The 17,065-nt window shown below is 45.7% G+C and overlaps 1 protein-coding gene across 2 annotated transcripts in view; it reads left to right on the forward strand.

Moving 5' to 3' along the window:
- The window catches only part of PHF19 (PHD finger protein 19), a 33,884-nt gene that overhangs the window by 11,261 nt on the left and 5,558 nt on the right, over positions 1 to 17,065 (forward strand). For both annotated transcript variants that reach the window (XM_088664954.1, XM_060270246.2), the window contains 10 exons: positions 109 to 190; positions 3,677 to 3,772; positions 4,881 to 4,981; positions 7,204 to 7,352; positions 8,854 to 8,949; positions 9,202 to 9,270; positions 11,213 to 11,333; positions 12,639 to 12,706; positions 13,011 to 13,175; positions 16,310 to 16,385. In XM_088664954.1, the coding sequence (XP_088521080.1) occupies positions 136 to 190; positions 3,677 to 3,772; positions 4,881 to 4,981; positions 7,204 to 7,352; positions 8,854 to 8,949; positions 9,202 to 9,270; positions 11,213 to 11,333; positions 12,639 to 12,706; positions 13,011 to 13,175; positions 16,310 to 16,385 (996 nt within the window). In that variant the 5' untranslated portion in view covers positions 109 to 135. The remainder of the gene's footprint in view (positions 1 to 108; positions 191 to 3,676; positions 3,773 to 4,880; positions 4,982 to 7,203; positions 7,353 to 8,853; positions 8,950 to 9,201; positions 9,271 to 11,212; positions 11,334 to 12,638; positions 12,707 to 13,010; positions 13,176 to 16,309; positions 16,386 to 17,065) is intronic.

The raw sequence follows: 17,065 nt of genomic DNA on the forward strand, positions 1-17,065 counted from the left end.
CATTCCACCTCATTATTGTACCAGTCTTGCCTGGGTTAATATCTTGTGTGAACCATTGGTTCCTAACAGTTTCTCTCTCTCTCTGCCCCCTGGTTTCCATATTTGCAGGTGAGTGGTTCCAAACAGAGTTGCCTGATGACCTTTGAAGACAACTCCAAGTACTGGGTGCTTTGGAAAGACATTCAGCACGGTGAGTGAGACGGCAGTCTTCTCTGGGACTTCTGCATTGGCCCAGCCTACATGCTGGTGGTAGTGGAACAATGGAGGGGGATCCTGAAGGGTGGGAGCAGAATGTACCATGTTAAATTTCAGGGGTAGGTGGGTGCCATTTTGAAACATACAATGAAACTTCCTGAAGCAAATGGCTCTACTGCAGAGCTTCTCCCTGATGTGTTAGGTTTGAAGGATCATAGTGTTTGAGAGATACCAGGGTTCAAGCCCAATGCCCCGGGCTGCCTGGAATGGCCAAGAGAATCCAGACACCCACCCACCCCACATTGTAAGCAAAACAGGATGTTTGTTTAGGTGTTCCAAGGCTGGTGTGACACAACTGACGCAATCAGCAAGTAGGGAGAGAGTGGGTAGCACACCAAATATGAAAACAGCACTTACAAGCAACGGGGCAGTAATGTCCATGTATAGAAATACTTTCACCTTCAACTAAATTCTAATAGCTTTTCTATGAGTCATAACATTAAGCTTCTAGCTTCCTTATCTCTTGCCCTACCACAGCTTCTAATAACAATCCTTTGCTTACGTCCTGCTCTGTCTTTCTCTCATGGTTATCCTGTAAATACAACCTTCACATACCAACCTTGACTTGCTCAGCTCAGTGTGGACAATACTGAGCCGGAATGGTCAGACTGATTATAAGGCAATTTCCTGTGCTCCCAGCTTACAGGAGTTTTTGATGCTAGAACATAGGAAGCTGCCTTATACCAAGTTAGGCTATTGGTCTGCCTAGCTCAATATTGTCCACACTGAGCAGCAGCTGCTCTCCAGGGTTTCAGACAGGGAGTCTTTCCCCATTTTGGGGGTTTCTTGAAGGTGTTTTCTGCAACATGCCATTGATGCAGTAATAGTGGTAAATTTACCACTGGCCACACATCATTCCTCTTTATTCTTTGCTGTGCAATGCTTCTCCAAAATTATTGCACTTATGAAGGGGCAGCTCTTGCACCATAGCGCAACAAAAGCAAGACAAAACCTGGATTTCTATTTTGCTTGTCAAACACCTCTGTTTCACTTTGCGCTGTGGTTAAACCACTGAGCCTAGGGCTTGCTGATCAGAAGGTCGGTGGTTCGAATCCCTGTGACGGGGTGAGCTCCCGTTGCTCGGTCCCAGCTCCTGCCAACCTAGCAGTTCGAAAGCACGTCAAAATGCAAGTAGATAAATAGGAACCGCTACAGCGGGAAGGTAAACGGTGTTTCCATGTGCTGCTCTGGTTTGCCAGAAGCGGCTTTGTCATGCTGGCCACATGACCTGGAAGCTATACACCGACTCCCTTGGCCAATAATGCGAGATGAGCGCGCAACCCCAGAGTCGGTCACGACTGGACCTAATGGTCAGGGGTCCCGTTACCTTTTATTTTAACAAAAAGTGCAAGATGGAAATGGCTGCCTGAGACAGCAAGCATCTGCTGAACCAGAGCTAGGTCCTCTTACTAATCTCAAAGCTTTTCAGCCAGATACTTTATCTTTTGTTTAAAAGAACAATATCATAGAACCTCCTGGAACATTTTGCTACATTCCTGTTGTTTTTCCTACAGATGTGAAGTTTTTTTCTAAATTGATATTCCTGCAATCTAGACTACAGACTACATAAATCTGGAACATCTGTGGTATGAAAAATTACAGGGCTTCAGCAGGAAGCTGTGGGCCGTGGCAGGCCTACATTTGGGGGTCCCTGAAGCAACCAGCAATTAGGTCTGGGTGACCACTGTCATCCTCTTCAATGAGGTTGTTCCCCGACTGCTCACCACATAATATATTTTAAAATGTAACTACTACATCTTAGATTTTGATTAAATTTGCTCTGCTGGATTATCTCACATGTTGACATCACTGGTGTGAATAATTCCCACACCTCTGTGCCTCATAGTTTTCAAGTTATGGGGGTATGAAAATTAGGAAAATGTTATATACATGCATGATGCCTCATAGAATGATGAAATAAAACATACAAAATACCACAGTCAATATAATCTTCTATTTTAGATGCCTATGAAAATACGTACTACATGGAGCACATTTTGCAAAACTCACTTTTTCTAATTTTTCTAGCCACATAGTTACAGTTTCACCATATGAGAGCTTATAAAGAATAGCTTTGAAAAATTCATTTCGGGTTCACATCTCATGATAGGCATTGCCAAGTACAACTTAAGTACAACAGTAATATTGGGTAACACTTCAGTTAGGTCTTGCTCACATAGAAGCTGAAGACCTGCACAATGAGTTTTAGATGGCATCTTTTATTCTGTGTTCCGTGTTTTCCTAAGGTGCAAATATTCTTTGAACTGATAATACCTGTTTACTAATTTGTGGCCAATATAATTTTTGTAATATGATATTATCAGTTTATTACTGTCCACATCAATTTCAGAATTGTTCATCAGTTCTGAGAAGAATTTGAATCTTTTTTGCAATCTGCTCATATGGGCCAATCCTCTTGCTTAACTGGATTATCAAGCAATTGTCCACAACTCTTTTCAATACTTCAAAATAGTACTGTATGGTTTTTCTCATCTGTTCTTCAAGTTGCTGATCCACAGTATTTTTATTTGACTTTTTTGTTATCCAACACAACATCGCCCTCTTATATTCCATGCTGTCTTCAGGATTTTCCAAAGTTCTGAGCATATTCATCCAGTCAGAAAACCCACCTCTGATTTTTTTTGTTTTGTTAAAAGGGGGGGGGGATACATTAGTGACAGCAGAAGAGCCAACTTACAGTCACACTCCACCTTTGCAACATCTGTACTGCTGACTTTCAAACTTTGGAATTGTTGAAATATATACAATGAAAAATTCATCGGTTTGAGTTGTGAGAATCAGATTGGATCTACTAGACCTGAAATGTTTACGCAATGAGGACTAACGTTCCTTCTGGGGCCATTTCAGAATTAGGGGTCCTGAAGCTTAAGCTTAATTAGTTTCAAAGTCAATCTGCTCCTGGCTATGGGGCATGCACCAACTTGAAATGAAGCAGTATGGCCATCCTGAGACTTTTGCTGGCACAAGCAAGGCTATGGCTACATTTAAATAGTCCTGACTTTCCCCCAAAGAATTAAGGGAGCTATTAACGGTGCTGATAGTTGTTCCCCCCCCCCAAGAGCTGCAATTCCCAGAGTCCCCTGTGAAAGAGGGACTGATTGCTGAACCACTCTGAGAATTGTAGCTCTTCCTGTTTAAAGTGGCACCATAGTGCATTATGTGTGTGAATGTGGCCTGCATATAACCACCCCAATACCATCATGAGCAGAAAACCCACCCCCAGCGTTATATAGAAAGTATTTCTGGAGGGCACCCTGATATAAGGCTTTTTCATCTTTGTATATGAGGTGGAAATCTTCCACCTCCACTGATAGTAGGATTGGGCTTCTAGAGCCCCCATCCTTTCCCCAAGAGGTTGTGGCAATCGCTGCTGACATTTTGTCTTCATTTTCTTTCTCAGCTGGTCTCCCTGGTGAAGAGCCAATGTGTAACATCTGCCTGGAAAAGACAACAGCCCCCCTGAATGACATACTGATATGCGGGAAATGTGGACTTGGTAAGAAGAATGTCTTGGAAGTTCCACCGCCCTGTGTTAGGGGCTTGGGGGGTGAGGCAGAAAAGGGCAGCAACAAGAACGCCCTTATCGCTCAGCAAGCTTGCTGTATCATTATTAGGTTGGCGGGAAGTCTCTCTCTCTCTTTTCTTTTTAAAAAAGCCCTGCTCTCTAGATCTAAAAGGCTCCTAGAGTGGCATGTAAGAATAAATAAAAAGATGATTCCCCCCCCCCGCCCTCAGATACCCCAATTTGTTTTTTTCCTCCTCTCTCCCAATACCTTTTCCTTTCATGTTATGCACTTTAGTTTTCTTTCTGTCAAGGAGACTGGAAATCAAGCTCCCTCCAGCTGCTCTTTCGTTGATGGATGGGGTCAGACTTGCCCCCCCCCCCTGCATCAATAGGAGAGCAGCCTCTGAGTTCTTTTCTTTGGTCAGATCTTGGCAGTGGCATGCTGAGTGACATTCCTAGGAACATAGGAATCTTCTTAAGCTGAGTCAGACCATTGGTCCATCTAGCTCAGTATTTTCTAGTGTTGACATCTCCTGGCAATGGTTTTCCAGGGTTTTGGAGTCTCTCCAAACCATACCTGGAGATGCTAGGAATTGAACTGAGGACCTTCTGCATTCAAAGCAGGTGTCCAACCACTGAAATAGGGGCCTCCTACAACATTCATGATCCCAGAGTAAATGCAGGAAGGGGTTCGTCTCAAATGTTGGTCCCTGCAAATAACACTCTGCTGCTCAGCCTCACAGTTAGACCTCTTCCCAAAATGGTCCCCCAGATTTCATGGCCCTGTTTGCAAACAGTGAATCAATCTACTGTTGGCTGGATTGTTCCAGGACTGAAAATTTCTGTTAGGGGTGGGTGTGTCATTCTTTCTGTTGCCTGACATTGTAGCCTAGAGGTTACAAGAGTGCAAGAATCCCGAGAACTGTAGTTTGCCCGTTGCAGAGCTATAACTCCCAGCACCCTTTACAAGCTACAGTTCCCAGGATTCTTTGGGAGGCGAGCTTTGCACTTTCAATGTATGGTTTGATGGATTCAGCCTAGTGCAACCCTGTAGAAAGTGCTCAGCCTCTTGACGTAGTTGCAAAACTTTGCCTCTCAGGTTACCACCAGCAATGCCATATCCCAGTGGTGAGCAGCGATGAGAGTTCCTTGGAGTCAACTTGGTTCTGTCGGAGGTGCATCTTTGCCCTGGCTGTACGGGTGAGTGGTAGGATTCAAGGAATGCTTTCTGCTAGCTCTCATTTCAGGAGCATACCATCTTTTGGTAGATGCTTCTTTATGGATGTCCCTCTGTGAAAACCTAGTAATTGCTGGTGGTGGATCAAACCTAGTGCGCTGTCTCTGCTAGCGGACAGCCAGAGTATTATTATTTTTATAAGTCAGACCATTGATCCATCCAGTTTAAGCTTTGCTTAAGCTGACACCATTTCTTAAAGATCTCTCTCTCTCTCTCTCTTTAATTTATGTATTGATGCGTATTCAGAGATATACAAAATTACATATCCATCACTTAACTATCATTTTATACTGATACAAACAGCTGCTTAATCTATAAAAGAACATAGGAAGAAAGAATAAAAGACAAGAAATAGGAAAACCTAAAGAAAGAAAACAAGGGAGGAGATAAAAAGTTAATATTAGAGAAAGAAAAATGGTTTCAAACAGGGGTCCTTCCTAGCCCTTCCTGGATATGGAACCTTCTGCATGCAAAGCAGATGCTCTTGTCCATGAAATATGGCTGTCCCCTTAACAATAAACTAAGGGTTCAACCTTCACGATTCTGAATTAAATAAAAGCAAAGAGGAGAGGTCTATGGATGGCTGCCACCCACCATGGCTGTCCTCAGCCCTCCACAGCTATAGGCAGTGTTGCTTCTGAATCCTAGTTGCTGGAAACCTCAGGGGCAGGGAGAGATCTCTCTTGTGCTTGAATCTGGCCCACTGGTTTCCCACAGGCATCTGGTTGGCCACTGTGAGAACAGGATGCTGTGCTAGAATGGCCATTGGCCTCATCCAGCAGGGCTCTTATTTTCTTAGAGCTGCCTTGTTAGATAACCGGCACCCGCCCCCCCCCCCCACACTTGCACACGACCAACTTGCACGTGACTGCATATACTCGTTGCACATATTGATTGCAACCCAAAAACGGCAGGGGAGAGCTGGAGAGTCCTTGTGGCTCACGAGGAGACCCTCCCCAGGGCCAGAAGAGGACATCAGAAGAGACAGGAGGTGCAGCTGGGCTTTGTTTATGCAGCTCAGCCTCCCTGCCTAACAGCTAGCACATGGGGTAGCTTAGCAGCAGCAGCAGCAGCAGCAGCAGCAGCTTTCCTGTGCATCCTCCAGCCTCCAGCCAGCCCCAGAGCTTTAATTCTAGTTTTATTTTTTTATACAACTGAGAGAGTGCAGCAGAGAGGGTTATTTGGAGGCCTTTTAGAGGGTGCTCCCACTTACACGGGACGCAGGTGGCGCTGTGGGTTAAACCACAGAGTCTAGGGCTTGCTGATCAGAAGGTCGGCGGTTCGAATCCCCGCAACGGGGTGAGCTCCCGTTGCTCGGTCCCAGCTCCTGCCCACCTAGCAGTTCGAAAGCACGTCAAAGTGCAAGTAGATAAATAGGTACCGCTCCGGCGGGAAGGTAAACGGTGTTTCCGTGCACTGCTCTGGTTCGCCAGAAGCGGCTTTGTCATGCTGGCCACATGACCCAGAAGCGGTACGCCAGCTCCCTCGGCCAATAACGCAAGATGAGCGCCGCAACCCCAGAGTCGGTCACGACTGGACCTAATGGTCAGGGGTCCCTTTACCTTTACCCACTTACACAATTTTCATTTATGTGTATGAGAGCCCAGGACGTAACCCCTGCATAAGTGGGGTAGTCACCTGTATTGTCAACAGTGACTGGCAGTGGTTGTCTTGGGGTGGATGGGGGCCTCTCCCAGCCACAACAGGAGGTTATGGGGATTGAACCTGGGACCTTCTGAATGCAAGGCAGATGCTCTGCCAACTGAGCTACAGAATGTTTCCTCCCTGTGACTGAGTCCCGTCCCCCCTTATTGTCCTGGTTTACACCCAGACCAATGAAGACAAATAACTGGATTTTAATAGTTCTTTATTGCTGAATCAGCCTGTTATGTCGGCTCCTTAAGACACAGGTGATAAACAACCATTCTTTCTACTCAGCTCTCTGAGCAAATCTTTACTCATAACTTGTGACAGCCATAGAAAGTTGGAGTGCCACTGAATGTTTCTCCCCAGTGGAGGCACAGAACCCCACAACTCACTGGTCTCTTCCCTAGAGTCTTTCCACCATCGGGCCACCCCAAATTTGCTCAGCATCCTTGCCCCTCCCTCCTGCCCCCATTCATCCTCTAGCACCTGCCAGCCCCCTTTTTTGGTCTGAACTTCTTGCTGCTTTTTGCCTCTGCAGAAGGGTGGAGCCCTGAAGAAGGGCCCCATTGCGAAGACGCTGCAAAGGATCAAGATGGTGCTGTCCTATAACCTGGAGGAGCTGGAATGGGACTCTCCCCACAGAACCAATCACCAGCAGTGTTACTGCTACTGTGGCGGCCCTGGCGAGTAAGAGAAAATGAAATGAAAACAAAGGTGGCACCCAGGAGAGGGGGGCAGCTCTGAGGAGGTGGAGCTTTTTGAAGACACCTGACAATAGGGAGAAAATCTATCCTGCCCTTTTCTTCTGTGGGGGGGGGTGTCTTCCTTTGGAGATTTAATTTCCTGAATCATGTGGTGGTCCACATCTACAGGGGTGCAGATGCAAGCTTTAAAATGTCTGTGGCTTGCACAGCTAGCTAGATAGAGAGGCTTACCTACACAACGACTGGGAAATGACTGGCTTGGGGTCCCAATGCGGCCCTACAAACCTCTCTGTCTGGTCTTTGGGACTCTCTCCAGGCCACACCCCTTATAGGCCCTGCTTTGCACTCCCATTGTGTTTCTGCCTGGCTGGAATCATAGAGTCATATAATTGTAGAGTTGGAAGGGACCACGCACGGTCATCTAGTCCAACCCTCTGCGATGCAGGAAACTTTTGCCCAATGTGGGGCTCAAACCCGCAACCCTGAGATTAAGGTTCTCATGCTCTATCGATTGAGCTATGCGTACTTCAACCTGCTTTGCAGAAATATAAATCAGTTAAATTGCAGGTGAATAGTTGACCAGTTAAATAAGTTACAGCAGTTAGCAAGTTTCTTGGCTTTTAGATGAGGCATGTGTGTGCCACTGGCTTGGAAGAGGCATCCCTTGCCGATGATAGATAGATAGATAGATTAGATTAGATAGATGAATGCCTCTTTTAAGATTGTGTTTACCATCCGCAGTTTTTCAGACTTGCATTAAATTGGGAACACCTCATATAAGAGCCTTACTGGATCAGGCCAATACCCCATTTAGTCCGGCATCCTGTTCTCACAGTGGCCTACCAGGAGGTCTAATGGAAAGACTGTGAGGCATGAGCACCTTCTTCATTAATTCAGAGTTCAAAGTAGAACTCGTTTTAGCTAAATGTTAGAAGGCTCAGGACAGATAAAAGTTGCACACAGTAAAATCCTGGAACTCACTCCCACAGAGTGCAGTGATGCCCACCAAGTTAGATGGCTTCAAAAGAGGATTAGGCAAGTTCATAGAGGAGATGACTATCAATGGCTACTAGCCATGATGGCTATTCTGTGGCCAATGTGAGAACAGGATGCTGGTCTAAATGAGCCATTGTACTGATCCAGGAGGCTTTTCTTACATTCTCCTGAGTTAATTCAGACTTCCTCAACCTGGTGCTCTTCAGATGTTAGACTACAACTTCCATAATCCTTGCCCATTGGCCACGCTAGCTGGGGCTGATGGTAACCCAACAACAGCTTGAGGGTACCAGGTTGTGGAGGACTGATTTAATCTAACTCAGCAGTGGGGTATTTTTTTTTTTCAACCCAAAGGCCGCAATTCCTCATCAGCATCCTTCTGGGAGACACGTGCTAGTACTGTAGTGATGGTTGGCAAACTTGAGTAGGGAATACTCCACAGGTGTTGCAACTGTCACCTGTTCCAACCAAGTTTCTTTCCCCTCCAGGTGGTACCTGAAGATGCTGCAATGTTACCGCTGCCAACAATGGTTCCATGAATCCTGCACACAGTGCCTTAGCAACCCAATGATGTTTGGAGACCGGTACATCTTTCCCTCACCTTCTTTGAATTGCTGTGTTGGGGTCCCCCTTCTGAGGGAGGCTTGGAGGATAAAGGGAGAGGGCCTTTCCGGTGGTGGCTCCAATCTGTGGAATGTTCTCCCCAGCCTGGCACTTTCACAGAAATCTTTTTTTTTTTTGCCTTCATACCTGAGCAACACCAGGTACAATGCTGCTAATCTGAGTGAAAGAGAGTTATGTTTGTTCATTTATTTGTTTTGTTTCTTAACTTTCAGGTTTTACATTTTCTGCTGCTCGGTGTGTAATCAGGGCCCAGAGTACATCAAACGTTTGACTTTGAGATGGTAAGGCTGAGGCAGAAGCACACTCTCTGCATTGATTATTGTGATGGAAATCAGCTGTATATAAGCAGAAATATTTATTTTCTATATTTTATAAATATTTTATTTGTCGTGAAATAAATACGGTTCCAACAAAACTTGTAGAGCAGTGGGCCACCCTTGCTTGGTTCTGTAAACGCAGCCCAAGTGCTCCCCCCACTCTGTATAAAGCATTATTCAGAAATAATGCCCCCCCTACTAAGGAAGACAATAACATAATAAAATTCCAATCAATTGCACATTCATTCAAAATAAAACAAAAACTATTTAGTTTAATTAATTCAACAAAACTGATGAACTTCATCCAGTGGTACTAGCTTTTCAAAGTTTGATAATCATTTTCATCTCCAGAGCTCAGCTACTGCTCCCTTGCCTCTTAACACCCTCCTAGGTACTCCACCCGTGGAAGTGGCACTACTCACTTTTGGGAACCCCTGCTATAGAGTGTAACATGCTTATATCATACATACATACATACATACATACATACATACATACATACATACATACAGGTAAAGGGACCCCTGACTGTTAGGTCCAGTCACGGACGACTCTGGGGTTGTGGAGCTCATCTCGCTTTACTGGCCGAGGGATTTGGTGTACAGCTTCTGGGTCATGTGGCCAGCATGACTTAAGACGCTCCTGGCGAACCAGAGCAGCGCACGGAAACACCATTTTTACCTTCCCGCTGGAGCGGTACCTATTTAGCTACTTGCACTTCATGCTTTTGAACTGCTAGGTTGGCAGGAGCAGGGACCGAGCAATAGGAGCTCACCCTGTTGCGGGGATTCGAACCGCTGACCTTCTGATACATACATACATACATACATACATACATACATACATACATACATTTTATATGCCGCCTTTCCACAGTCAAACCATGCTCAATGTGCCTTACAACATGCAAAAATACATTACTGCAACATAACGATAGTAGTCATAAACAGTAAATAAAAAATCAAAAAAACATAAATCACAAGATCTTTAAAAAAGATACAAAAATCCCTTTTCACCTGCCCTCCCAGGCCAGGTGGGAAAGACCTGCAAGGCAATAGCATATAAGAAGAAAACTGATCAGGGACACTGTCAAATAACTAGATCATTGAATGCATTGCCAAGGCTTCAGCTGTCTGTGAAATGGCCTCCTCATAAGTAAGCATCAGCAGCCAGAGATCTACATTAGCTCCACTTCTATTTACATTGTTGATTTACAGGCACTTATTGAAATGACCATGTTTAGTAGGAACTCTAACAATCCTTCTGTGCTGCGTTAGGTGCTTGGAAAGAGCCAAGGTGTCAGAGATGGTCCTTTGGAGTCTTTCTAATGGGAGGCAATCTGTAAACTGGTAGCGGTAAAGAACATGGCAATTATGCAAGGAGCAATATCTCAACTGCATTTAGGGATGAGGGAGAAATTTGATTCAGGTCTTGTTTAAAGGTGAACCTACTTAATCCATGCTTTCCAAAACAAAATGGGAAGTGAAACACTGCCACCTTTCAGAATTTGCTCTGCTCTGAAATTTGCAATGCAGCTCTCCAGCCAGGTAATGTGTACAATAATTCATATGCTGGAATAAAACTGTGGTTAACAATGCACATGTAAGTGAAAACAGACTCCTGGAGCTTCAATCTCTCTGGGAATAAAGGTTGGCTGCTAAACCACCCTGGAAGTTGTAGCTCTGTGAGAGGAATGGGGGCCTGCTAATACTGTAACTCTCAGCAGCCTCAACAAACTCCCAGGATTCTTTGGCAGAAACCATGACTGTTTAAATCTATGGACTTTAAATCTATGGTGTTAATGTGGCCGTAGTCTAATATCCCCATAGTATTTATGCAAGCAAAATCAGGATGAATGTTCTGTGAAGAAAGCCTTGGTCATTCTGTTTCTTTTGACCATGCACAGGGTGGATGTCGTGCATCTTGTACTCTACAACCTGGGTGTCCAAAGTAAAAAGAAATACTTTGACTTTGATGAAATCTTGACCTTTGTCAATCAGCACTGGAACCTTCTGCAGCTTGGGAAGGTAAGTAGCAGGGCTTCTCAAACCAGTAAAAGCAGGGTCGTGGAACTGGTAGCCTTCCAGATGTTGCTGGACTTACAACTCCAATAACCCCTGAACTTTGGACATGCTGGCTAAGGTTGATGGGAGTTAGAATCCAGTGACAACCTGGACGGTCTAAGTTTCCCACTTCTGGGTTGAAAAGAGCAGGGTGATAGAGCCATGAGAACTGTGCTCGGTCCATTTACAACTTCAAAGCTGGAACCTGGGCTCCACCTTGTGGCTGTAATCGGAATGTTCATTGGTAGAAGTATATACCGTCTGTTGCCATTTCAACTTAAAATAAACAGAGTTTGAATAAAAAATAGTAAATAACAGTAAATGCTAAATTAATATTTTTGGGAAACGAGGAGCCGTGTGCTGTGCAGGTATTCAGAATCTCAGCTTTTGTATATACATTAAAAAAAAAGGTTGCTAGCCCTCAAGGAACCAAAGAATAATGTTTGGCCACGCTTCGAGAAACTGCAGAAGCCACTTGCAATACCCCTGCCCCTTTCAGCTTTCATCGGGGGAAGGCTTGCAGCTCAGTGCTTGAGCACATGCATTGCATGTAGAGACATTTTCAAGTCCAGTCCCTGACATTTCCAAGTAAGATTGGGGAAGACTTCTGTCTGAAACCCTGGAGGGCTGATAGCACTCAGTATCATACTGAGCTAGATGGGTCAATTGTCTGGCTCTTCATAAGGCAGCTTCCCATAGCCATGATGTGGGGCCAGGAGGGGGCTTATACAAAGCCTTGCCCCCTCCCAGCAATATTAAACTTTTATTGATTTTTTTTAATTGTTAAATAAAATAGTAAGGCTTAAAATGAGCTAATAAAATATCACAACCAGGCTACCTTATTCTTCAGCTTCAGTGGGACTTAGGCCAGGGGCGTACCCAGGATCAAATCTAGGGGGGGGGGGCAAGCCATAGTCGTTCAGGGGCGGGGCCAAGGCACGGGATGGGAGGGGCCACGAAGTGGGAATGTGGGCGGGGCTACAGACCCCCCCACCTTGAACTCTGGACAGCGATGAAAACAGCAGCAGCAGCAGCACCGACAGAAACTGAAAAGCAAAGTGAAGTGCGCCCAAACTGTCTGAAATGTTTTATGCAGGCTGCTGGTCTGGAATAGGTTGTTTGTACTTTGCTGTCTGAGTTTTAATACATGTGTTTTTAATGTTTTAAATGTTTATGATGCAGTTTGAGGAGGGCTGCCTTGAGAGGGGTTCTGACCCTTTAAAGCATCATTTAAAAAGAAATTGAAAATAACTAAGTTCTTCCTCTTAGCTGAAGCACACTCCTGTGGCGGAGAGAGGCCCCCACCTCCTTAACGCACTAAACAGCTACAAAAGCAGGTAAGAGTAACAAAAGGGCTGCTTCTCCTCATCACTTTTATTATCTTCCCTGTAATCAACATCTTTCAGAAAGTCTTTCCTGATGTCAATTTCCATTTGGTTGACCTGGGAGTCAGAGTTTGGAATAGAAAAAGGTGAGATAGCCATCGCATGGAGGCTGACAAAAGTCTCGGAAAACCATTTTCCAAAATGCTGCCGAACCTGCAAGCAAAAAGCTTTTAATTAAAATCACAGTAGACATTACAAGTGCTAAAAACATTTTGCCAATCTGCAATACCAAACTTTACTGTCCTTTACCTTTCAGATTTCTGAATGGGAAGGAAATCAAGAAGAAGAAGTGCATTTTCCGATTGCGCGTCCGAGTCCCACCAAACCCACCAGGCAAACTCTTGCCAGGGAAGGTCCCAGGGCCGGCTGATGGTCAACCTTCTGAGCCGAAGAAAACAGAGAAGTCCTTCCACAAAAGCAGGTCTGCACTTGAGCGGGGTGGTACTTGTGACCAGAACTGTTTCTCATACATTTTTGTATCTCACCCTTCCTTCAGGGAGCCTTCTGAAAGACTCCGTGAAAGATGACCACTGGCCCAGGGTCAACCAGTGAGTTTTGTGGCCAAACGGGGATTCGAATCCACCTTGTCTAAGTCTAGTATTCTTAATGACTATACCATACTGCCAGGCAATAGAATGAGTAAGCCGACCACCCCACCCCGCACCTCCAAAAATCTAGCAGGATGTTTTGTCCTATGTATAAATATTTATATACTGCTGTTCATTAAAAGCTTACAGCAATTGCACAGAAAATCACACAGTAAAAAACATGTAGCAGGTTCACTGCTGGCAAGTGGGGCCAGGAAATTTGTGGACCATTTGGGGGGGGGGGGGAGATCCAACTGTGAAGCCAAGCAGCAGATAACTACTTTGCAGGGACCAATGTATGAGGTGACTAGGACTGGGTAATAACTGGTTTACAGCTAAATACAGTCATACTTCGGGGTTAAGTACGCTTCGGTTTGAGTACTTTCAGTTTAAGTACTCTGCAGATCTGTCTGGAATGGATTAATTCACTTTCCATTACTTTCAGTGGGAAAAGTTCGCTTCAGGTTAAGTACGCTTCAGGTTAAGTACAGACTTCCGGAACCAATTGTGTACTTAAACCGAGGTACCACTGTATGGTAATATACAGGGCAGTCTCGAGCAGGTCACGCGCCCTGGCGCTGGGGGGGGGGGGAGATCGCTCTGGCGCCCCCGCCCTCCCAGGGTGCAGCACGGTTTCCGTGTGGCTTTGCCGCATGGTGCGCTGCCTACCGGCGCACCGCGCCACCGGGGGTCTACCTAGAGCCGGCCTTGGCAATATATGACAGTGTTGTGAATAAGGTGGGGAAGCAGCAGCAGAGATACATCACTCAGCCCTACCAGTTGAGGAAGCCCCACTGCTGCTCTGGCTCACGCCGGAGGGGTAGGGGTGGGCTTCTTTAAATGGGTCAGTTGAGGCACGGGATGCCTTTCTGTGCTTCAGCTGAGTGAGCCCCCTTGTCGCTGTGGCTCACATGAGCCAGGGGTTGGGCCTTCTTTAAACTGGGAGAGCATAATTTTTTTTTGGGGGGGGGGGAGACACAGACAAGTACACATCCTGCCATAGCTGCCAAGTTTTCCCTTTTCTCGTGAGGAAGCCTATTCAGCATAAGGGAAAATCCCTTTTAAAAAGGGATAACTTGGCAGCTATGCATCCTGCCCCCTGCAAAAGAGAAGAAGCAAAGGGCATGGACACTAGGGAAAGGGGGGGGGAGGGAAGGAGGAAGGGAACTCAGGAAAGAAGAGGCTTCAACAACACGACAAGGGTTATTTCATTGTTTTTTAAACTCAGAAGTAAATAATCCCATGGGGGAAAAGAGTAGGGTTGCCAGACTCAAGAGAGGACAGGACTTCTGTGCCTTTAATTGCCCTGCTCTCTTTTGAGTCTGGAAACCTTAAAGAGAAACCAGCAGACCCTTTGCTTCGAAATTAAACAAAGGGCGGCTGGTTTCTCTTTAAGGTTTCCAGACTCAAAAGAGAGCAGGGCAATTAAGGGCACAGAGGTCCTGTCCTCTGTTGAGTCTGGCAGCCCTAAAAAAGAGGCTCCTAGCACCTACCAGCCTGCTTGTAAGAGAATCTCATGGCATTGTAGCCAGAGGAAAGTTCCTGGTCTGTGCCTGCTTTGTGGTTTGCTGCCCTCTGCAGGAGGCAACAGATAAAAGCTTTCTCTGGCTTTGAGCAGTTTAAAGGTAAAGGGACCCCTGACCATTAGGTCCAGTTGTGACCGACTCTGGGGTCGCGGCGCTCATCTAGAGTCATTGGTCGAGGGAGTTGGTGTACAGCTTCCAGGTCATGTGGCCAGCATGACAAAGCCGCTTCTGGCAAACCAGAGCAGCACACGGAAACGCCGTTTACCTTCCCGCTGTAGCGGTTCCTATTTATCTACTTGCATTTTGACGTGCTTTCGAACTGCTAGGTTGGCAGGAGCAGGGACCGAGCAATGGGAGCTCACCCCGTCACAGGGATTCGAACCGCTGACCTTCTGATCAGCAAGCCCTAGGCTCAGTGGTTTAACCCACAGCACCACCTGAGCAGTTTACTTTACTGTTTATTATAGTCAGGGCAAATACTCTGAACCAGTGATTACGGTGTGGATTTCAAACCAGTTTCCGATTATCTATCACCATATTGCCCAGCACCCCTTTCCCCTGTGTTTACTCTAGGATCATGAATGTCAGAGAAAGGCCATAGCTTAGTGGCAGAGCACCTGCTTTGCATGCAGAAAGTCTCAGGTTCAATCCCCGGCATCTCCAGGTTGGTCTGGGAGTGACTCCCTGTCTGAAACCCTGGAGAACCACTGTCAGTTAGTGTTGATCAGAGATCAGCAACTATTGCTGCTCCCAGGTATTCTTGGACTTCGACTCCCCTCAGGGCAAGGATGATGGGAGTTGGAGTTCCACAACATCTGGAGAGCCAGCCTTGGCGCTTCCCCTGTCACTATGAATAGCTACTACCTCCTGCTTCCAAACTTAGAATCCCTTTATGTGTATTCAGTCATCAGCATGATTACTGCCGTCCTTTTAATCTTACTAATTAGATTTCTTACCTGCCTTTTGCCATAAGGTCCCAAGGGTGGGCTACAGCAATTTAAAAAACACAATAGTATTTTTACTATTGCAAATTACAGTCACAACAGTAGGGTGCACCCTATATATATATGTTGAAGGCCAGGGTAAAGTGGTGTGCCTTCGGCATATGATGGAAACTATGTAATGAAGGTTCCAGCCGCACCTCTGCGGGGAGGGAATTCGGCAACTCGGGGGCTGTTGCAGAGAAGGCCCTCTCTGAACTTCTGAGGGTGGTGGAAGTACTAATAAGATCTGCTGCCTGTTGATTGGAGCAGCTGCAAGGATCTTTAGGGAAAGAGGTTATTCGGATATGCAGAGAAGGAATGGTGCAAACCCTTGCCATTTTGCCCAGCTATTATGGAGGTGAAAAATGAGAAAGCAACCAGCATGGGAAAGAAAACCCAAAAACTTCACACCAAAAGTATACTAAATCTGTCAATTCTTCCAATATTGTTTTTCCACAGTTCGACGCTGCACAATCTACAGAAGAAGAAGAAGGCGAAAAAGTCAAAGTTCCTCTTGGAGGATGCGATTCCCAGTGTTAGTTTCTTTATTTTTGAAGAATAGAAATTGCCCCTCACTCAGTTCCCCATGTGGTTCTTTGTAGATTTCCTGATTTACTCAAACCAGAGTGGTTGAATAAGGGTTTTCTTCTTAGCAGCAGCTGATGTGCTCGGGCTATTCATGGTGCCAGTTAGCCATGCCCTTTTCCAAAGCACCTCACTGCATTTCCACCCCAACCTTGCCCTGCTTCCACAGTCAGTCAGCATTCCTTGACCATCGAGCATCCTCAGTCCTCATTATACTTCAGCAGTATATTTTGGCTGCATAAAAACAAGTGGAACCTGCAGTAAAATGTTGCAGCGTGGAGTGCTGCTGTTCAGTGTTCCAGTTACTCCGTTCAACTTATTTTCTTATCTGGTGTTCCATTCCCCTTGCCTTCCAGCACTCAGACATCATTCCATGACTACTCAGCATGCTCATTTCTCACTGAGCTGCTTATGGGTTCCTCTTAAGATTCCCTCTCACCCAATATTTTTAATACTTCTTCAAATCTTTTGGGCTCCCCTGAGCTTGCTGATATCTCCCTCTTGTGCTGTTTTGGCCATGTAAAGATCAGTGCTCAGAGAATGAGCTTGCTATTATTAGCATACAGGACACCGCCACCACTTTACCTGGCACAATGCAGAATGGTAACAATTCAGCCCCCTGCCTCGAGG

The sequence above is a fragment of the Zootoca vivipara genome, chromosome Z2 (genome assembly GCF_965207765.1).
Source record: "Zootoca vivipara chromosome Z2, rZooViv2.hap1.1, whole genome shotgun sequence".
In the NCBI taxonomy this organism is placed as follows: Eukaryota; Metazoa; Chordata; class Lepidosauria; order Squamata; family Lacertidae; genus Zootoca; species Zootoca vivipara.